This window comes from Prionailurus viverrinus, chromosome F1, assembly GCF_022837055.1.
Source record: "Prionailurus viverrinus isolate Anna chromosome F1, UM_Priviv_1.0, whole genome shotgun sequence".
Classification (NCBI taxonomy): domain Eukaryota; kingdom Metazoa; phylum Chordata; class Mammalia; order Carnivora; family Felidae; genus Prionailurus; species Prionailurus viverrinus.
Window position 1 is genome coordinate 19,561,839 of NC_062577.1, and position 23,398 is coordinate 19,585,236.

At 33.4% G+C, this 23,398-nt stretch overlaps 1 protein-coding gene across 2 annotated transcripts in view; it reads right to left on the reverse strand.

Moving 5' to 3' along the window:
- Positions 1 to 1,215: 1,215 nt before the first annotated feature.
- The window catches only part of ODR4 (odr-4 GPCR localization factor homolog), a 33,123-nt gene continuing 10,940 nt past the window's right edge, over positions 1,216 to 23,398 (reverse strand). For both annotated transcript variants that reach the window (XM_047839679.1, XM_047839678.1), the window contains 10 exons: positions 22,333 to 22,439; positions 21,233 to 21,269; positions 20,286 to 20,426; positions 19,197 to 19,292; positions 18,027 to 18,095; positions 15,319 to 15,447; positions 14,338 to 14,428; positions 10,902 to 11,087; positions 4,385 to 4,495; positions 1,216 to 1,515 (listed from right to left, as the gene is read on the reverse strand). In XM_047839679.1, coding sequence (XP_047695635.1) covers positions 1,448 to 1,515; positions 4,385 to 4,495; positions 10,902 to 11,087; positions 14,338 to 14,428; positions 15,319 to 15,447; positions 18,027 to 18,095; positions 19,197 to 19,292; positions 20,286 to 20,426; positions 21,233 to 21,269; positions 22,333 to 22,439 — 1,035 coding nt within the window. In that variant the 3' untranslated portion in view covers positions 1,216 to 1,447. The remainder of the gene's footprint in view (positions 1,516 to 4,384; positions 4,496 to 10,901; positions 11,088 to 14,337; positions 14,429 to 15,318; positions 15,448 to 18,026; positions 18,096 to 19,196; positions 19,293 to 20,285; positions 20,427 to 21,232; positions 21,270 to 22,332; positions 22,440 to 23,398) is intronic.

Sequence of the window (23,398 nt, forward strand, 5' to 3'; positions counted from 1 at the left end):
ATGAAGTCATATTTTTCCAACAAATCTGGAAAATAGTTATCTTCAAATATTGCCACTCCTCCACCCCTCTCTATTCTTTCCTCGTAATACTTCTAGTCTTTGTAATTCTTCTCTCCATATCTCTTAACTTCTCTTTAATATTTTTATTTTCTTGTTCCTTGTTTCTCCTTGCTGAGCACTGGATAATTTCTTTAGAACTCACTTACAGTTTATTTATTGTGTCTTCAGTTGAGTCTAACATGATATTCAACATGCTTGAGGTTTTGGTTTTTTTTTTAATTTCAAGTAACATTTTTTCCATTTTTAGCAGTTCTTTAGTTCTCATTTGTGCCTGTGGTTCCATCTTTCATAGAAGTTGGTGATGAGACCTTGGAGAACTGAATCCAAAGCTTATTATTTCTATGGGAGCTTTCTCGTGCTAGCTGGTTTCGATTTGCACTGGTAATCTATACTGCTTTATCATAATCTATGGAAATCTTGAGGCTGTATCTTGCTTCTGCCAGAAGTATTTATAGGATACTATAAACTGGGTAGCAATTTCAACTGTACTGGCTAGGACAGCATGTCAGATTCAGATTCATCTCCTTGTTTCTAGTCCAAGGCAAATTGCATATTGGCAGTGTTGCAACTAGTATTTGCCATCTGAGTAACCACTGCCCACTTGCATGTTTAATAGAGTATTCACAATTCCCAACTCAAAATGTGTTCATTTTTGTGGGGGAGTCAAAATAGAGGTATGATTCTCAGAAACTTCCCTACTGTCTTTGAGCCGATTAATGCATTCAAAAGTAGGTTTTATTCAGGATTTAGCTTTGTAGTACCTAGTCTAATGTACCACTAGAAGTAAATGTCTAATATATTAAAACATGTATGATATGCTAACCTGAGAAAGCACATGATTTATGGCAATCCTTACCAACTCAAACCTCTCTGAAAAGGTTGCCTTACCCCTTGACCAGAACTCAATCAGTATTTTGTAACTGAGTATGCCTTAGAAAGGTCCTAGAGTATGAGTTCACCTAATAGGTAGTTGCTCCACTTCTTAGAAATTTCTCCAGTTATTCTATTACTAAGATATACAGTCAACCCTGACTATTCACGTTTTCAATATCCTGATCAATATGCAATCCAGATCAAGAGGACTAAAATCTATGAAAGTAAGCCATCATTTTGAACATTTTTGAAAATAGATAATAAGGATTTGTGACATGCAACTTCCATCTATATGCACAACTTTATTTTTGCAAGCCTGAGCCATCTATAATATAAGCAGGGCTAAATGAGGCAGCTAGTGATTTCCATTTAGTCAGAAACACACCTAGTAGGCATTATTGGCAGCAGATCTGGCTGCTACTGTCTGAAATGTAGATGGATGGTCTGCATCTTTATGATTCATAATTGTTGGTCAGTGTTCTCTGGATGAACAGGAAGCTCTTTGTGTCTCACCCTAATCACTGAAGTAGTGAAAGGAGATCCCCGCAGCAAGGACTGCAACTGCAACCGCTGCAATCACACCTACAAGTAAAACAAACACAAAACACGTGGAAATGGGATGAGCAAAAGAAAGGCTTAACTGATCCTCAGCTCTGAAATGCAGGTGACTGATGCGCCTAAACGAGACACACATGCACAAACACATATACTTCCACACACACATATATATGTACTAAAAGCCAGCAAAGTCTGAGGAGGAAAATACAGCTGTAAGTTGAACAGTTTGCCAAGATTGAACTGGTAACCATGTACTTCACCACTTAGCAAACAAAACCCTAAAAAAAAAAAAAAAAAAAGCATGTCTCTTTAACACATGTGTACTCACCTAAGAGAAAGACTCACACATACTTGAAAAGGTTTCTTTCTTTTTTTTATTTTTTTTTAATGTTTATTTATTTTTGAGAGAAAGGGAGACATAGTATGAGTGGGAGAGGAGCAGAGAGAGACAGAATCTATGCTGTCAGCACAGAGCCTGATGTGGGGCTTGACCCACGAACCATCAGATCATGACCTGAGCTGAAATCAGATGCTTAACTGACTGAGCCACCCACGTGCCCCAAAAAGCCTTCTATAAATATGTACACTGAATAAGTCAGTCAGAGAAAAGACAAATACCATATGATTTCACTCATATGTGGAATTTAAGAAACACAACAGATGAACATAGGGGAAGGAAAAGAAAAATAAGATAAAAACAGAGCAGGAGACAAACCATAAGAGATTTTTAAATACAGAGAACAAACTGAGGGTTGCTGGAGGGGTGGTAGAGGGGGTGGGCTACATGGGTGATGGGTACTAAAGAGGGTACTTGTTGGGATGAGTACTGGGTTTTATATGTAAGTGATGAATCACTGAATTTTATTCCTGAAACCATTATTACACTATATATTAATTGGTTGGATTTAAATAAAGTTTTAAAAAATAAATTAATTAAATAAAATAAATATGTACAATGACATCCAAGCCATCTCATGGTAACTAGCTTAAACCATAAGAGAGCTCCAATGAGCAGTGTGTCTCAAACATTACAAGGCAAAGTCAATTGTGTAGCTATTAAAACTACAAAAACTCAGATTCCACCATTATAATATCTAAGAATTAGTAAGCCTGTGTTGGTAACTTTTATTTTTATTCATTTTTTTTCTGATAATTGTAAGTTAACCAAAACAAAACTGACCAGAGAAGTCCAGACACAGACCCACACATATACACACACTTTGGTATAAAGAATTTGGGTAATCAGCTAATGAGTAAGTGACAAAAACAACTAAATTTCCTAACTTCTCTCAGTCAAAAGTCTTAATGCTTACAAAGCATTTTTCAAATTGGCATTCCACTTAACAACAGTCTACATGTTCTTCCATTAGTAAGTCTGAACAATGTTAAAGTGACTGCCACACTTCTTGGAGCCTTTAAAATTTTGAAATTCAAATGACATATCGGACAAAGGGCTAGTATCCAAAATCTATAAAAAGCTCACCAAACTCCACACCCAAAAACAAATAATCCAGTGAAGAAATGGGCAGAAAACATGAATAGACACTTCTCTAAAGAAGATATCCAGATGGCCAACAGGCACATGAAAAGATGCTCAACGTCGCTCCTCATCAGGGAAATACAAATCAAAACCACACTCAGATATCACCTCACGCCAGTCAGAGTGGCCAAAATGAACAAATCAGGAGACTACAGATGCTGGAGAGGATGTGGAGAAACAGGAACCCTCTTGCACTGTTGGTGGGAATGCAAACTGGTGCAGCCACTCTGGAAAACAGTGTGGAGGTTCCTCAAAAAATTAAAAATAGACCTACCCTATGACCCAGCAGTAGCACTGCTAGGAATTTACCCAAGGAATACAGGAGTACTGATGCACAGGGGCACTTGTACCCCAATGTTTATAGCAGCACTCTCAACAATAGCCAAATTATGGAAAGAGCCTAAATGTCCATCAACTGACGAATGGATAAAGAAATTGTGGTTTATATACACAATGGAGTACTACATGGCAATGAGAAAGAATGAAATATGGCCCTTTGTAGCAACGTGGATGGAACTGGAGAGTATTATGCTAAGTGAAATAAGCCATACAGAGAAAGACAGATACTATACATGTTCACTCTTATGTGGATCCTGAGAAACTTAACAGAAACCCATGGGGGAGGGGAAGGAAAAAAAAAAAAAAGAGGTTAGAGTGGGAGAGAGCGAAAGGATAAGAGACTCTTAAAAACTGAGAACAAACTGAGGGTTGATGGGGGGTGGGAGGGAGGGGAGGGTGGGTGATGGGTATTGAGGAGGGCACCTGTTGGGATGAGCACTGGGTGTTGAACGGAAACCAATTTGACAATAAATTTCATATATTTATAAATAAATAAATAAATAAATAAATAAATAAATAAAATTTTGAAATTCATTGGGATGAGCACTGGGTGTTGAACGGAAACCAATTTGACAATAAATTTCATATATTTATAAATAAATAAATAAATAAATAAATAAATAAATAAAATTTTGAAATTCATTATGAATTTCCAGACTTGCATTTGACTTTTTTCATAGAACACATACCAAAATCTTCTACATTAACAGTTTTGCAAAGAACACCAGTTTGCAAAGCACTGGCCCAACTATACTAACTGAGTCCCAAAACTCAACATGTTTTTCTTCCAAAAACACCAAAAAAAATAACAGAAAGTATCATGTTCGAGGGCACTTGAGATAATGCATTATTTATAAATCTTTCCATCTCCAGGATCTAGCACTTTCCATAATACTCAAATACTCCTTAAACCAGTACTTCTAAGAAAGCAAAAATGGAATGGAAATAATTTAAAATAATAAGAAAACTCAAAATTCAAAATACCTTTTCAATGTTATAAAAGAAATTAAATACCTATGTTTTGCTGAATTTTCAGTATTATTCTAGTTTTAATTGGTTTTTCAGGATGTTCATCATCTGTGGTGTCCAATGAAGCTTCAGTATTCAGAGAGTACCTCATACAAGCTGCAAGAGGATAATAATAATTTAATAATAATTCCTAAATGAGAATTACCATTTTAAAATTAATTTTAAAGAATATTATAAAGAGCATATACAACAAGCTCCATTTTCCTTCAACTTGACTTTTTTTAATAACATAATGTATTTGCTCATTATCAAATGCAGGCCAATTCAATCTCATGGAATGTATGTTAAGATGACAATTTTTAAAATCCTGTATGTAATTTTATAACTGACTGAAATCAAACAGCCATAGAGCTAGTTCTGAGTGACTCCCACAAATTATAATTCATTTACTATATGGTAGTAGAAATAAACTGATACCAAAAATCAAACCAGATAGGAGCAGGGTAACCTTCACTCTTAATTGGGATTAATTTCTATCGTTCTTATTGATGGTTTGACAATTAATAACTTCAAATAATTAGATATTAATAATAAAAGCAGGGATTTGCAAATTGCAGCCCATGGCCAGACTTTATGTGCCCCACAAAGCCTAAAATATTTACTATTTGGACCTATAAAGAAAAAGTTTGCTGACTGGATCTAACCTGAAATTTGATATGTAGTTGTACCCTTTAAATTTTTTCACGTTTATTTTGCAAAAGGAGCAGAGAGTGAGGGAGAAAGAGAACTCCAAACAGGCTTCCACACTGTCAGCGCAGAGCCCGAAAGGGGCTTGAACTCACAAACCATGAGATTATGACCTGAGCTGAAATCCAGAGTTGGATGCTTAACTGACTGAGCCACCGGGGTGCCCTGACATACAGTAGTACCCTCTTATCTGCAGATAAGTATCTTTCAGATACTTGCAGTCAACTGCAGTCCAACAGCAGATGATCTTCTGACACAGCATCAAAGGGTCAACAGTAGCCTAATCCTTGGTCACAATGCCTGCGTCATTCACCTCACTTTATCTCATGAGACATTTTATCATCTCATATCATCACAAGGGGGAGTATAAATACAAGAAGATATTTGGAGAAAAAGAAAGAGCACATGCACATAACTTCTTTAATAGTATACTGTTATGACTGTTATATTTTATTGTTAGTTATCATTGTAAACTCTTACTGTGCCTAATTTATAAACTAAACTTTATCACAAGTACATATACATAGGGAAAAACACAGTATAGAGAGTTCGGTACTACCTGCAGTTTCAGGCTTCTATTGGGGGTCTTGGAACTTATCCTCTGCAAATAAGAAGGGACTACTGTATTCAAGCAAAATATGATCATAAATTTGACCTTAAAACAACTCAATGTTAAGCAAGGCAACTCTTTATCCCATTTTACAGATGGAAAATAGGACCTGGGAAGTTAAGTGCATATTTGAGGGTAATGGATAGCAGACTGAGGATTCAAATACAAGTTCTCTATTTCATTATACTAGCAATAATTTATGTAGGTTGGTTTAGCTGAATTTATTTAACATTGATTAAAAAAAGTGTTTCAACTAAAGGGCCGCCTGGGTGGTTCAATCGGTTAAGCATCCGAATCCTGACTTCAGCTCAGGTCATGATCTCACAATTTGTGGCATTGAGCCCCGTGTCGGCACAGAGCCTGCCTAGGACTCTCTTTCTCCTCTCTGCCCCTCCTCCCACCTCTAACCAGAGTGCATATACTCTATCTCTCAAAGTAAATAAACTTAAAAAAAAAGTGTTTGAACTAAGAACATCCTTAGAGATCACATAGACTAGTGGTTTTCATGTTTTTTCCTAGTGCTAAAGAATCTGACAGAAAATCCCAGCATGTAAAATAGATGAAAATAGAATTACGCAGCTAAAACAAGAATGGAGGGATCCTGAAGCCAGACTCCCTTCCTTCCCTCAGAGGTGGTAATCAAATGCTCTTCTATAGAGCTCTAGGGAACTATCTGAAAGCATCTGCTCCATGTTGATACCTTTGTTTACAAAGAGAACACAGAGAGACAATAACTACTGTTTAAATTCAAGGTAAAATAACAATGGAGTACTACGTGGCAATGAGAAAGAATGAAATATGGCCCTTTGTAGCAACATGGATGGAACTGGAGAGTGTGATGCTAAGTGAAATAAGCCATACAGAGAAAGACAGATACCATATGTTTTCACTCTTATGTGGATCCTGAGAAACTTAACAGAAACCCATGGGGGAGGGGAAGGGAAAAAAAAAAAAAGGTTAGAGTGGGAGACAGCCAAAGCATAAGAGACTCTTAAAAACTGAGAACAAATTGAGGGTTGATGGGGGGTGGGAGGGAGGGGAGGGTGGGTGATGGGTATTGAGGAGGGCACCTTTTGGGATGAGCACTGGGTGTTGTATGGAAACCAATTTGACAATAAACTTCATATACTGAAAAAAAAAATAAATTCAAGGTAAAATAGATAATTTCCTGGATTTAAAATGTCTTTACAGACATCTTTATATCTCAATATAACAGCACAGGCTCACAAGTATGATACATAAACTTATGGAAACAGTTATTTGTGGTACCAAAATGAATGAAAGAGAAAGAAAAAAAATGCCTATTTTTACCGATTTCCCATGAAGATAAGTTTACTGTCATTTTCAGAAATCATCTTTAGCAACTACTTCATTACAATCTAGGCTATCACTGTTTCTTTTCCCCTCTTCAAGCTTATGATGAAAGTACTTTAAAGACAAACACAAAACCCCCTTCCCTTTTTTTTTCTCCATATCACATTGGTTGCAAAGGCTAACAAACTCTTATCATGAATTATCTCTAGAACCATTCAGTCTTCTATATTTCCAGTTTTCTAGTTTTCTCAAGGGCTCTAACACTTTAGTTCTAGATTACATTAGCCCACCCCTAACTTTATATTTCCCCTAACTTCACCTATAGATCAAAAGGTTGGATGCAACAGCACACTTTTATTCATGGTAGCACACACACACAACTCTGGCTTTTCTGTCAGTAAATAAAATAAATAATTTCTATTAGTAAATAAAATAAAACTTTTTTGGGGGGGCCACTAAAATCCTTGTATCTGATAACAAATAAAAATAATGGATGAAGCAAAAATTAAACTTATTTGCTAAAGGATTTTTTTTTACTTGAGTACTTGTATTTAAAGAGCACAAAAATGGTTTTGTCATGATGTTGCTTACACATTTAACATTGAATTGTTACCTGCAAAAGTCATGCTCTAGTAATGTCAAATCCTCTGCACAAATAATTTACTTCTCTAAAAAAAGATATTTCATTGCTCTATTTCCATTTTGAATCTGTCATACAAAATCATATTGCTTTGATACAAATCTGAGATCATTTACTAGGGCAGAGCCATAACAACTTATTTGTGCTGGTTTTTGGTGGGGACTTTTAGGACTTTAATTCAAATCTCAGACATTATGTCATTTTCCTAGTATCTGAAATTTAAATGCAAATAACATGATTCGATAGGAAGTTAGATCTTAATCATTCCTTAAAACCAGGTAATTTTAACTTCAGACAAGCCCCAAATTAATCATGTGAGAAAGTAGAGCAACTGTCAACAAACGAGAAAAAACAAGAGCCATAATGAATGCATGCTAAGTTATCAACGTGATCAATTTTATTCCAAGCTATTGATAGTTAGGACTGTTTAGATGCTTTAAATAAAATGTTAGGACTTGAACTCCTTAGTGGTCTTCTTCCCCATCCCTGAATACTAAAGTAATGAGGTTTCACTATAACCAGTGATGTAGTTGTAAAAATACATGTTCATTAGTACTTCTCTTTCCTTCATAATTATCAATGTTTAACCAAACAACAATTAATTAGCTCTAATAAAAAGACACAATTGGCAAAGATGAGTTTCACCAGATTTTAAAGGTAGGTCTCCAAATTTTTAGCTGATACTGTAGATAAAATACATCTGAGTTATTAAGTTAATATCTAGTAGGAGATGACTAACACACCTAAGAAATTCTAAAGCCACAGTTATCCCTCACCTTAAGTGAGTCATTTTTACAAACAAATTGTTCTTCATCCCTTAAGTCATTTAAAAGTATGTTATTTTAAGGTACTTACCTGGCAAAATATGTATTTCAAACATAGCAACTACTTGGCAAGTATATTATAGTATAGAAATAATAATAATCAGCAAATAATAACACCAAATACTTAGAAAATTAAGCCAGATACTTATAACAAGTTTAACACCCCTAAATGTACAGTAATTGATTTTAATTTTTGAACTTGAACAACTGAACTCCACTTTTTATGATTTTACACAAAAACCCTAATTTCAAATATTTAGGAAAATCTATGTATACCATAAAATACTACTTTTATACTTTATGTTAACATTTTTCATTATAATTCAGAAGGTTCATTTTTTAAAAGTTTTATAATAATGCTAGTTAATATCATCTTACAGTTATGTATCTCTTTTTGTTTAGAAAGTATTTTCCCTAACATTTATATTAAATTCTCATATCAACCCCAAGAGTATCTGGGGTTCAGAGGTGAATTGTTTAAAGTCACACAGATGTAAGTGGCACACCTGGACTCAGTTAAAATATTATCTCCATAAAATTATGCATCTAATATTTTTGAGTAAACTAATAAATGAATAAATGAGTGACAAATAAATTGAGAAATAAAGAAGTGAATAAGTGAATATAGTTCTAAACCAATAGGATACTAATGAAAAAGCACTTGATTTTTCTACTAAAATGTTTGTTTTTACCCTGTCCCATAATTTGGGAATATGTTATTTTGTTATTAAATATGCTAATTACCAAATCATTCCTTCTAATTCAACAAAAACTTGATGAAGCAAAACTAATATAATTCTAGACAAGTCATATTCTTGGCCACAATACATCTGATGCTAGTGTTCAATTCCTAAAAAAAAACCTAGATTTACTTTTAGTGCATTCATCATTCAAAATGAACTCAAATGTCACAGAATGAACACAAATGCTCTCAGATTTTTTCTAATCCCAGACAAGGATAATGCCTGTGCTGAATGTTCTGATAATTCTGTTCATCCCTCTATTATAGAACTAATCACCTTGTTTTAGAATAACTCATTTTTCTCTATTTCCCACTATACCATGAGCTTCTAATAGTTAGGACTATATATTTGATCTCTAGAACCCTCATGCTTAATACAGAATAGGCAATCAAAAATAATCAATCAGGGGTGCCTGGGTGGCTCAGATGGTTGAGTGTCCGACTTTTGATTTTGGCTCAGGTCACGATCCCACAGTTTGTGAGACTGAGCCCAGCATCAGGCTTCACAGTGCAGAGCCTGCTTGGAATTATCTCCCTCTCCCTCTGCCCCTTCCCTGATCATGTTCTCTCTTTCTCTCTCAAGATAAATAAATTAAAAGAAAATTTTTTTAAGTAATCATTCAAACACTAATTTGGGATTTATGTACATTTCAAAAACAGTGCAGACTCCGTAAAGAAGCACATTTCCCATAATGAAGTAGTATCTTCAATACATCATATAATACTAGAAAAACATATAATCTAGAAATCATGAGTTTGACACAGGATACATTTAAGTATACACAGCTAAACCTTCCAAGTTGCTGTTTTGTTCCTTTGTGTTTGTAATGTTAAACTCTTCCTACTCAAGTTAATCCATCTCTATACTAGATTACCAGCATAAAAAAAAAAAATCACATATTTTTAAATGTTCGTCTGTTTAATATGTTTAAACATGTTTAATATGTTTAAATAACATGTTTAAATATGTTTAATATGTTTCATCACATATTTTTAAATGTTTCAGAAAGCCTGCTATACACTCTTGTACACTTATTTATAGATATGTTTTCACATCCTGCCTTCACTAGAAACAAAACAAAAACAAAGCAAAGCAAAACAAAACAAAAACAGCTTTCTAAAATGTAAGGTCAAATGTGAAAGTGACAGGGGAAGAAATTATGTTACATAATTAGATGCTATGGCAAATCTGTGCTCTATAAAAATAAAGTTGATCTAATGTTTGGAACTGCCTTTTTCAGCTTAGTATCCCAATTATATGAAAGAGACAAGAAAATAGAGGCCAATATATGAAAAAGATATTTAATAAAGTGTTTAAAAAACACTGCGACATTATGCTTAACCAAATATTAAGATAATGAATTTTAAGAAAACTTTCCATATAATAAAACAAATACCTTAAGAGCTATATATTTCCACTTATTTAAGGATGAATTTTTTTAATGAAGATCTACTTGCTAGGCTTAGAAGAATTTTAAGTATCTTAAATTTTGGTAGAATTTTCCAAGAAAACACTGACTACATGTTCATCATATGTAGAAATTAAACAGACACATTTTTAAATGTCTTGAAAATATCAAACAGAACTAGTGTCAAAGAAATCTAAAGACATATTTAAACTAGATGCCTCATAGGTAATCTTAGGAAAAGTTTAATGAGGTTCTTAAGTAACATTATATAATTACCTGTGTTTATTTCCTCTGCAATTTCCAAATCTTCTATTTGAATCATATGATCTAACATCTCTATAAAATGGTCTCTCATTTCTTCAGCTGACTCATCACCAAATTTATAATCACATAACATTATAGTGGATCCCGGAATGGGGACAAAAACTCGGTGAGGGAGGATGTGAAACTCTTTTTCAGAATCTAAATGGAGAAGGAACATTATCAATATTTAGATAGGTCTGTCACTAGGATCAGTGATATATTTTGATAAGTATATGAAAATATACACTAATAAAAACAAAACCTAAAAGGTCTTTTCATTTTCTAATTGATCTTACACAAAACTGCTCTTACTGAATTCTGCTTTACCTTAACACCCCTGGCCTCTGCAAGGGACTCCATGATGCTCCTATGAAATGTAAACTTACCCACTGCCTTCAGTGTGAAGATACTGTTACTTATATATTCTTGTAATATCCACTGTCCTATGAAAGAATACCCAATAGAGAATTTTGTCCCTGGTCTCAGAAATAGTTGTTTTTCTTATTTCTTACTTTCTTATTGTACTTCTTACAAGCAATGGATTTTATAAAAATAGTATTTCTCTTCTTCATGTAAGTTTGGAGCCAAATTAGTGGCCCACTTACACCAAGTGTATAGGACATGATAGTACATTTCACACTAATCTTACCACTGACTTCATCTTACTAGATCTAGGCTGATTACATGTTTTATATACAAATCTTACTGTAACTTCATCCTGCTTTCTTTTTCATTTTCCCTTTACCTCATTCTTACCACTAGTATTTATCTTGTTATCTTGTTAACTGTAATACCTTTTTGCAAACAGCCTTAAATTATCAATAGAAAAAATAATCTGGATATAAATAAACAGTATTTCATTCTTTGAATACTCACAAAGTAAAATATAATACCTCCCCTAATTTTTAACATAGTCACTGGTCTACATAAACACATAATAATTGTTTAGTTCAACACCATGATTCTAATGAACTATTAAAGATAGAGATATTGTGTAAAGAATGACCTCTTTCAGCAATGGATGTGATTAAATAAGCTACCAATATACAGATCAAATAGAAAACTAGGGCTCACTTTAGTAGCAATCTACATTTCCTTGTCAGGAAACTAGCAGTAGCTTTATAAAACTATAAACAGAAGATGATGAAGGCGGCCTTAAGTGTCACAGGAAATGCTATGACTTAAAAATTATGTGTTCTTACCAGATTCTGCTTATTATCTTGTTTTCATATGAGAACTGGGAGAAAAATTTTACTATTTGACCAGGCTGCCTCCTAGCTGTAATATTATATTACTGCAATTTTTACTGTAGCATGTATATTGTCCACACATTGAAATTAGGAATGCATTATTTTATTCTGGGCTACAGTTTCTTATAACAGGCTAATGTAATTAGCTAAGGCCTCAAAGGCCACTCAGTTACCAGTGAAAACTTTTATTTTTATTGAAAATTTAGGAATAATATTAGATTGTAACATTAACTTCTAATACATCAAACTTAACGTATACATATCACAACTGCTATGAGAAGTAATTTTACTACTTGAACATCACCAAAAATTTCAAAACACTAGCTCACTTAATATAAAACAACATCAATGCATTTTTAAATGCTTTAAATAGAGTATTTAACTAAAGTGTGTGATAGGGTAGGTCTTTGGCATTAATGGTGAATGTATCCCTACGTCCCCAAAAATCCTAAAATTCACAGTTCAATTATAGCACAGTCTGTTGCTTAGAAAGTGAAGTAATGTTTAGCACCAGGAGAGTTATGACATACACAAAGTTAAGTAGTAAAAACAAGGTCACACTGGGGCACCTGGGTGGCTCACTAGGTTATTAAAAGTCTCTCTCTTTTTTTTTTTTAAGTTTAAAGTTTATTTCTGTCTGAGCCAGACAGAGTGCATGAGCGGGGGAGGGAGAAGTGGGGAGACAGAGAGAAAGAGAGAGAGAAAGAGAGAGAGAGAGAGAGAGAGAGAGAGAGAGAGAGAGGATCCAAGCAGCCTCCATGCTGTTAGGTCAGAGCCCAACGGGAGGTTCGATCTCATGAATCATGAGATCATGACCTGAGCCAAAACCAAGAGTTGGATACTTAACTGACTGAGCCACCCAGGCACCCTGCATTTGACTCTAGATTTTGGCTCGGGTCATAATCTCAGCAGTTCATGAGATTGAGACCTGCAGTGGGTTCTGCACTGACAGTGCAGAGCCTGCTTGGGATTCTCTCTCCCTCTCTGCCCCTCCTTTGCTCTCTCTCTCTCTCAAAAACAGTAAATGAATTAAAACACACACACACACACACACACACACACACACACACACACACACACACACAAGGCCACACTGACATGAGGCTGATAGGCTGGTAGGCTGGGTGACTAATTGACCAGGTTTTACATACTTCACAAAACAAAAATCTCAATCCAACTGCTGCATATAAAATTTAAATTCATGTCTCAGCAAACTATACATTATTACTAAATGGAGCTTCAGGGTTACTTGTGAAGTACAGAAAGGACAAATGTTAAATTAAATCTGGCAATTCCACCAATCTATCATACTACAGATATAAAAGAGATAATTAGTCCACCAAACCTAATATACTAGCTATCAGTAGTCCTAAAAGAAGTTAGTTATACAGAGATTTTCCTATAAACATAAAAATATTCCCTTAACAAGCTAATGTACATGTTTCATTTAGATACATATTCAACTGTGAATTGCAAATGCACTCACACCTGAATGGTTGGAAGGTAGAGAAAAGTGTGTAACTTCAAAAAGCATACTCAATATTATAATTCTCCTTTTGAGTAAAAAAAAAATATTATTAACACAAATTACATAAATGGTATAGTTTATATTTCTCAAAAGATGGAATAATTATAAAAGGTTAAGACAGAATGACCCAGTCTTTTTCAAATCTAATAAAGTTTGTTATAGTAATAATGAGAAGTATATAAATTAGTATACAAAACAACTTAGGAAAGATCAACTGCATATATACTACAAATTAATACCTACTAAAAATTTATTATATAATACTTAACACTAATAAATATTTTGTTTTGGATAAATTTTTTTTAAACACCAGATATTAATTTAATAATATTAGCTTTAAAATGTTAATACAGTTTACCCATTCTGGCAGAAATTCATGCAGAGTTTACAAAAAAATCCTCCCTCAGATTTTAAAAATGTTGACAGATTTGCTATTATAAGGTGTTTCAAACATTTTTTTGGGGGGTGGCAACTGAAAAATTGTCATTTGCTAAAAAAACGTAAAAGATGTCATATCGTTATAAAAGACAGATATAGGTAGTTACAAAAGATAACATATCTATTACATTTTGACATCCTATTACTGTATTGATAACACACACATAAAAAGTTCTTAATTTTATACTCATAACTTTTTTTTCTGGAACTTCATTCAAAAGCAGATCCTCAAATAGTATTTCACAACGATCTGCAACTGTATTCAATATATCTCTCTTCATTGCCTATAAAAAAAAAAATCACAATAAGAAATGAAATCTGTGACTTTAGATTTGCATTATTTTATTACCACTCCCCCCCAACATAGTTGACCTCCCTGTATAATCATGTTCACTACAATAATTGGTGGTACATCATCTCATTTTTGTTAAAGTTTATTTATTTGAGTGAAAGAGAGATAGAGAGCAAGCTCAGGGGAGGGGCAGAGAGAGAATCCCAATCACTGATAGTGTGGAGTCTGATGTGGGGCTCCATGCCACAAACCATGAAATCATGACCTGAGCTCAAATCAAGTCACTTAAGTGACTGAGTCACCCAGGCACCCCACATCATTCCATTTTTTTAATATCCATTGCTTTAGCATGATTAACACATTAACAGTTTAACAGCACATTTGCCTAGCCTTCATTTAAATAATTAATTAAAACCAAATAAATGAATGAAATTTTGTATCTAAACAAATAAAGCTAGTGTTCCAAATTAGGAAATGTATAATTATAACAAAAGTGCCAGTCATCATTTTTTAAATTTCTGAATTATCCAGATTATAGAATACTAGGTAATAATATTTCCAATGAATACTTTTCTTGTTATTTATAAAGTTTAACTTCCTTCTGAAGAGATCATTTCAAATGTACTACTATATCAAAACTGTGGATCACTGAATAAATATGTATAATCATCACTTTAAAAAAAGGCATAGACCAGATATCCTACAGATGAAAATCTTGGGACCAACGACATGGTACATTTGGATTAGCTAAGAGATTTGACCTTTATCAGTTAAAATCAAATTAATAATTATGAAATCGGAGATTGAAATAAGATTTTAGGATTTTTGAATAGTTATGTTAACATGCTTCTGTTTTTCATACAGCAGTTATTCCTTCTGTACCTGCACAGCATCTTTAACCTTGGGTTTACTGCTATGAATATAAGCTCTGCATTTCACGGCACCCTTAAGGTTTACAGAGCCACTGCAGATCTGGACTGTGGCTGTGGATCTGCGGTCTGAATTCAGAAGCTGAAAGACAAAATCTGTTTAAGTTCTAAAAGCCAATAATTATTAACTATATGAAACATTTAAACATTATATAAGCCATTTCATGAAGTGAGATAGAATTTCTGACTGAACAAACTGTTTGAAGATACCTTCCATAAATTACTAAAAGGCCTTCACATTCCTTATTAAATTATATATTATTTTCTGAGTATTTTAAAAGTACTCTGAAGTAAAACACAACCCCCAAAATGGGACACAGTAAAAATGAAAATTCTAAGTATACCTGGAATAAATAGGGTCAATTCTGAAAAACAAACACAAATCATGTAACTTGTGAATAGTGCTATGTGCCTCTGCAATAATAATAATAATAATAATAATAATAATAATCAGGAAAAAAGGAGGGAAAATGGTGAAGAAACTGAAAGACATGACTATGAGAGCACATGAATAGTTAATGTCTAATGTCTAATGTAATTCAGGCAAAGTTAGTTTGGGGTTTTTTTGCGTGTGTTTTTTAAAGAATTTAAAGTTAATACAGTCAAGGTCTTATTGGTAAAAAATCTGTCATAAACCAAAAAATTCAAAATGTTCCAGGACTGGTTAAAACAAAGTTTATCCTCAAACCAAGCAGCAGGGTGATAATGCTCATATTGTACCTGGAATAAGCCTATGATACTTGTAGAGATCATTGATATATCAATAAGGTGAGGGTGGAGGAGGAATACTGGGCTTCTTTTATCCACTACACAGAACTTTACTACAAATGAAACTATTCCATTATGGAACATAATGCCCTTTTTTATGTATTTAATATCTAATTTATATGTCTTACAATATACAACACATTTTTATTAAAAAAAAATTTTTTTAACGTTTATTTATTTTTGAGACAGAGAGAGACAGAGTATGAACAGGAGAGGGTCAGAGAGAGGGAGACAAGGAATCTGAAACAGGCTTCAGGCTCTGAGCTGTCAGCACAGAGCCCGACGCGGGGCTCGAACTCACAGACTGCGAGATCATGACCTGAGCCGAAGTCGGCCGCCCAACCGACTGAGCCACCCAGGCGCCCCTATACAACACATTCTTAACATATACATGTATAAATTAGAGCACTGTTTTCCACAAAGTACTAGACTATATATCAAAGACTACACACACACACACACACACACACACACACAGATGGAGGAGAGTTTTCAAAAGATATAAGGACTAACTTACTCCTTTTTGGTGGAAATGTACCTGTATGCTACAAAGATCAACTCCTTTTGGTTTCTTTGGACTCAGGAACAAACTAGCTTAAAAAGAGACTCTGGGAACCTAACTTGGTCATAACTGGAGGAATTTTTGTGACACTGATATGGTATTTTGGAAAAGAAAAAGATCCATCTGGTTATGGTGACCAAGAACTTTACAGAAGTGGTGGTAGAATTTGGGGTAGATCTTGAAGGATAGGATTCTGGCTGCCTGAATGACAGAGAAATGACTGTACTGGCCAAGACACATGGCTCAGAAAATAAACAGAATTTTAAAGGCACAGAAAGCAAACCTCTGAAACTTTTCTAACTAGTCAGTATAGAGCAATGAAGGAATTTAAAACAGGGAGATTATTAACACAATCAGTGCCTAACCCTTATATACACTCAACAAATATTTTTGAAAAAAAAAAACCTAACAAGTAAGACTTTAGATACAACTATTCCATTTAGGAACACATGCCTTATTTTATATATTTAATATCTAATGTATATGTTTTACATATCTAGTAAAAAGCATACAGGTACAGGAACAGCTTTAAAACAAGGGACACTCCTAACCTCAAAGGTACTAACAAGAGAAATTGAGAACTATGTTGATTGGCATTAGGTCCAATGACAATCTAGTAAATGCTCTATTGCTAAACACAGAGAAGGAAAAGAAAGGAAAACAGCCTCCTATGAAAATTACTTTTAAGTCTATTTTACTTAGGTAAAATAACATACAAAAAAAAAAATATCCTGTTCTACATGCATACTTTTAGGAATAATTAATGGCTTTAACTTTTTATTCTTCAAGATATCCAATTCTCAACTTCTGAAAAAAAGAGGTGTGTAATTTAAAACAACCATAAAAAATATAAAAATTGCTAATGCTGTGTGATTTTTAACAAATCAAAGGCGGTATAAATATACTTCAAAATGAAGTATATGACAACTCTTGGCACATCTCTGCACACATCATTTTAAGTTGTTAAGAACTACAACTTTGCTTATAAAACCTATAACCCAAAATATCACACACATGTATGTATGCGTATGTACGTATATGCTATACGTGTATATATACTATACATATATATATATATATATATAAAAATACGTACATAAATTGCTATCTACTTGATGCTAAAATTTTAACAGCCTTGAGGCAAAACACCAAAATAGGTTTCATTAAAATAATGTTTCTGGTAAATAAATTTCCTAGAACTGGACATTTTGTACACCTTATGTTTCTAAAGTTCTTTAATTCTCTAATTATAAAAACCAGAACAATTTCATTATGATTATTCTAAGAAATAATGTATTTTGATTAGATAAGTAGTATTTTAAAATATTTACCAAATGTGTTAGCACTTTGACATCAAAACAATGACTAGTCGCTTGAACATTTCCTCTAGAAGATTTTTTCTGAAAAAACACAAAAGTTAAAAAACTTGATTATTGAGATCTGAGTGGAATATAAAAGATAATTTAGGAGCCATCCTACATATTCTAAGTAATTTAGAGGAAAAGAAAGTCTTATTATTTGTTTCATATTAGCTTTTTCTATAGATATGTTACTTTGTGTATTCTCTATCAATCGACGTATATTCTTAAAAACCACTAATTCCCTACTTTTGTTTCTCTAAAGCAACAATTGGCAAACTATTGCCTATGGGTCAAGTCTAGACTCCCTCTCGTCTTTGTAAATAAAGTTTTACAGAATACAATCAAGATCATTCATTTACATGTTATCCATGGCTGCTTTCATGCTACAACAGCAGAGGTGAATAGCTGCCAGAGACCATGTCGCCGACAATGTCTAATATATCTACTATTTGGTTTTTTACAAAAAGTTCACTGACCCTTGCACTAAAGGGGGAAATTACCAAAGTTTCTCCTCAGATCAAAGCTATTTTAGAAGTTTGTATAGATTCCTTCTACAAAATGGCCAAACTTAGTCTTTAAACTGCTATCAAAGTAGAACATGTACCTTTAGTTTCTTGTCTTTTTTTTTTTTTTTTTTTTTTAATGTACCTTTAGTTTTAAGCAAGCAGTTTACAATTTGGAAATCAGAATTTAGATGACATGTACTTCTTCAGATTTCAGGATCCAATTAATTCAGAAATAATCTCCCATAATTTTCTGAAAAAACATTTATTTGCTTTACTTTAAAAAACCTTAGGGGGCACCTGGGTGGCTCAGTTGGTTGCCTGTCCAACTTCGGCTCAGGTCATAATCTCAGTTTGTGAGTTCGAGCCCTGCATCGGGCTCTGTGCCGACAGCTCAGAACCTGGAGCCTACTTCCAATTCTGTGTCTCCCTTTCCCTCTCTGCCCCTCCCCTGCTCGTGCTCTGTCTCTCTTGCTCTCAAAAATAAACAAACATTAAAAAAAATGAAAAAAAATAAAAGACGTTAGAAATAAGAAGTAGATGGAAACTGTTTTCATGAAGGCAAGAACTAAAGATGTCATTTTTAGTTTTTCCTTAAGTACAAATAATTTCATAAGATGATTTTCTCTCAACTCACCTGCCCTTCTAACAGGTCACAATCTTCATCTTTAACTTGTCCATTAATCAAATAAACACCATTTTCTATTTGCTTGGCCCAGCGTACAAGTCCATTCTTAAAAAAATATAACATGGATATCTTTCAGATATAATGCCATCTCAATTAAACTCCCTAGAGTCTACTTTTTTCCCACCTGATACACTGAAATGTTAATGTGGTAATCAGTAGTGTGGTATTTATTTATTTCTTGAGTTAACATTTTGCCATTTTTGCTTTGTATATTAAAAAATTTGTTTTTCAGTATAGCTAACATAAAACATTACATTAGTTTCAGGCATACAACATAGTGACCCAACTTCTTTATATGTTATGCTATGCCTACAAGTGTAGCTACCATCTGTCACCATACAACACTATTACAGTATCACTGACTATATCCCTGTGCTGTGTCTTTATTCAGTCTCATAAACAACAAAAAAAGTATATCCCCCAATTTTTAGCACCTTACTCCTATTTAATAATAGTTTTTCTAAACTTTATCCCAAACTAACATTCATATCACAGACTTAGAAGGTTTAATAATTACATGGCCACAGTCAAATAAAATTCAGTAATGCTCATTATCTTAAAAAAGTGAGAAAAGAGAAAGAACCTCAAGAACAAATATATAAGGGAGTATAAAAGGGGAAAAAATAAGCAAGGTCCATCTGCTTCCTTCAACAGAAAAAAAAGAAGAGAAATGAGACATGAACAAAAGAATGGTACAGAAATACAAAAAAGGACTGGAAAGGAGAAAACAAAACTAAAGACCAAACAGTATACCTTTTAAATAATTGTATTTTATGTAACTGTATTTTACAAATTACTTAACTACATATTAATTAACAAATATTTACAGAGCACCTATTATGCTAGATGTGTTACCATTATGACACTGTCCTATCTCTAAATTTCTAATCTGGCTGGGGTAATAAATTAGTCACTCATAATATCATTATAATTAGTATGCAATTTATGAGGATCATAAAATGAATGGCTCAGACAACCAGAAAAACAGCAGATTATCTATTCAGCAATCACTAAAGAAAATTCATTTTGCCTTAATACCTTTGTATTTTTCTCCAAAGTATAGCTGACTGAAGTAGTAGACAGCGGGATGTGAATATTAATATGAACTGTACACTCTAAAGAAAGCCATGAAGTTGATAGTCCATTTTGATACTTCCAATCTGCTGGTTTTGCTGAACTCTTTAGCAGTGGGGAAAGTAAAAAACAAAACAAAACAAAACATAAAATATGTGATTTAGGTAAAATATATCAAACAATAAAACATCATAAAACGTACAACATAATAACTCACACAAACTGCTATCTAACATATTGGCCAACTTCTTTCATCAAAGGGCAATAGGTTAAATTAAACAGAAATGAAGCATGCATTAAGTTCACTATTCTTCAGCACATTCCAGACAGCCTTGGCAGCTCCATCCCCCAGTGGTGGGTTGAAAAAGAATCAGATAGTTCATGGGTAGAATTCTGACAAGTCCTCTGGTTCTTCTCACCTGTAGCTTCAATAGTGTCAATTCTGAAGCTTATGATTCAGAGCAAATAATCACTGAGCAACTGACTATTAGGTGTCAGATGTTCTCCTTTCTGTCCTATACCTTGCTAACAGAAAACTGCAAAGTTACTTTTTCACACTGCTTTTAGACATCTTAGCAAAATGTTAGTCTGGATTCTGCTAGTAGGTAGCTTGCTTACTAGGCAATATAGCTGGCTACCAAAAGCCCAGATACTTTTACTACCAGCCACTCAAATAGAATACTAAATATATAAGTAGGTAGGGGAAGCTTAAGAAAAATATTTTAACAATGAAAAAAAACTAAATTTTCCTTATTTGTAATGAAATTAATCACATTTCAAAATAAACAACTGTAGTTGGCTGTGAACATCAATAGGAAGTGAAATTATGGAAAATTATTAAAACTAAACATTTAGTTTTATTTTTAAAATAAATTGCAATACAAAAATCTTTAAAGAGGTATTTTTCTTACCTTTGGATCATGGATATCATAAGTTCGACAAAATATTCTTTACTGGTTAAGGGTAGAAATGACCAAAAAAGATAATTCATTCTTATTAATCAAAAGAAAACAAACCATCAAAAAATAAAAATAAAGTGCATGCATCCAAGAGTTTTTAACAAAATCAGACTACTTTATATACTGAAATATATACACATATATGTTTGCACATATACATGTTGTAACTAAACATATAAAAATATCCATATTTTGTATAAATTTATATAAACACAAAAATCGTTCTGATACCTATGATGCTGTAAACTATTTCCTATTGCTTAAAATCCTGCCAATCACAATGAATAGAATGCAAGCACTTGCAGAATTTTCCTCAAATACACACCCTCTATAATAGGAGTGCTGCTTTAAATGGAGTCCAGTCTGAAAATGTTTACTGAGTCAAAGGTCCTGTGCATGAAACTTTTAATTACCAAAGGCATTGTAAGCTCAGCTTCGGCAGGAATGATCACTTCCTGAATTTTGCCTTTTCCACGTCCTAATTCACTAGGCCCTTGTGCTGCTTAGCCCCCTTGGTGTGGCTGCCTCTTGCTTGGGAGGTACCCTTGCTCTGACAAGATGTAGAGAAAAAGAAGCTAAGGAGCCCCTAAAGTGGCTTTTAGTGTCACTTGATGTTGGCTAAAGACATAATAATTACTTGGATGTTCTACACTGTCCAAATCAGTGTATCTGTGCTTTGAACTGACCATTCTGAACTGGGGGTGAAAATTTACCGTGATAAAAGAATTACCTTGCCTCAGCTGTAAGTTGGGCTTCTACCTCTCTGTACCGGACCTACTGAGCTTCAATGTACAGGGCTAGTTAGCAGTTAATGAGCTCAGAATCCCCAGTTCTTTCCACCTTTCTCAAAGTCTTTAATAATCCAAGACATGATTAACAACAATTACTACCATAATTACTATTGGCAGTCCTAATTATGTATTATATACAGGAAAAACTTACAAGTTATGCCTGTTTTTTAAAATGATGATTTAAATCAATGGGAAACTACTTGCAGGAACATTATTTTGGTCTCATATATTTTAAAATACAAACACCTATACAAAAGATACTTTTTTGTAGAAGAGCAAACGTGAAGTGTCACTCGTTCTGAGACTTCCTCTTCTGTGAAATTCCACAGTCTCCTTTTATTCATAGATTTTTCCATAGCAAATACTAGCTGAAAGAGAGGAAAACAACATCAACTGAATGCAAAATAAGAGAACAAAAATGAGTGCGGAAAAAGATAATTATAATGTCCCTAGGCTCCCAATTAGCTTTAAAATTCCATGATTCTATCGTTAAGTTTTTTTGTCTTCAAAAAAATGACTGAATATTAACCTTTTGGATTCCATTTTTAGGGATGTATAAAATTTGGGTTTTAAATATAAACATACAATTCACTGTCATTAATCAACTGGACATGAGAAATTAATTTGGGGCAATTAACATTTAAGTATAGAATAAATATTTTATTTTAATTAGAATCAGAAATGACAAGTGATTTTTAACCTATAAAAATGAAGCATGTCACCCATTTGGGATTTCTTATTTAAATGTCACAAAAGATGTAAGGCACTACATAAGTACACATAAAATATACTAATAACATAAAAGTAAAAAAAAAAAAAATTAGAAACAGTGACATGTATTTATGCCAAAATAAGAATTTTAAAAATACATACTTGATATGAGAGGGGTCATAAATGTGACTCAAATCTTCCTAACAGTAATGTGCACAGACCAACCTAATCTGTTACCTAATTCACATGGTCCATAAACTGAACACAACTGTTGAGAAGAGGCACAACTTTCTTGATAATGAAGAAATTTCTTCAAAGATGATAGTATGTAATATAACAAAGATCTCAACAAAGACCTTATGGAAGACACAAGTTTTATAAGGTTATTTCTTACAAATTGCCTCAATAAGGGCAATAGAAACAAAGTTAGGAAACTGATACTCCATCATTTCTGAAATACAGCATTTCTAAAGTCTTACTTCCTTCTTAGGAACAAAAATCATACAAAAGTAAAAGGAAAGAGGACCACCACTATCTCTCTAGCTCTGAGCCCAAGTTCACCTTATTCAATCCAGTGCCAACCACAAAAGGATGCACAACAAATGCAATTAAAAAT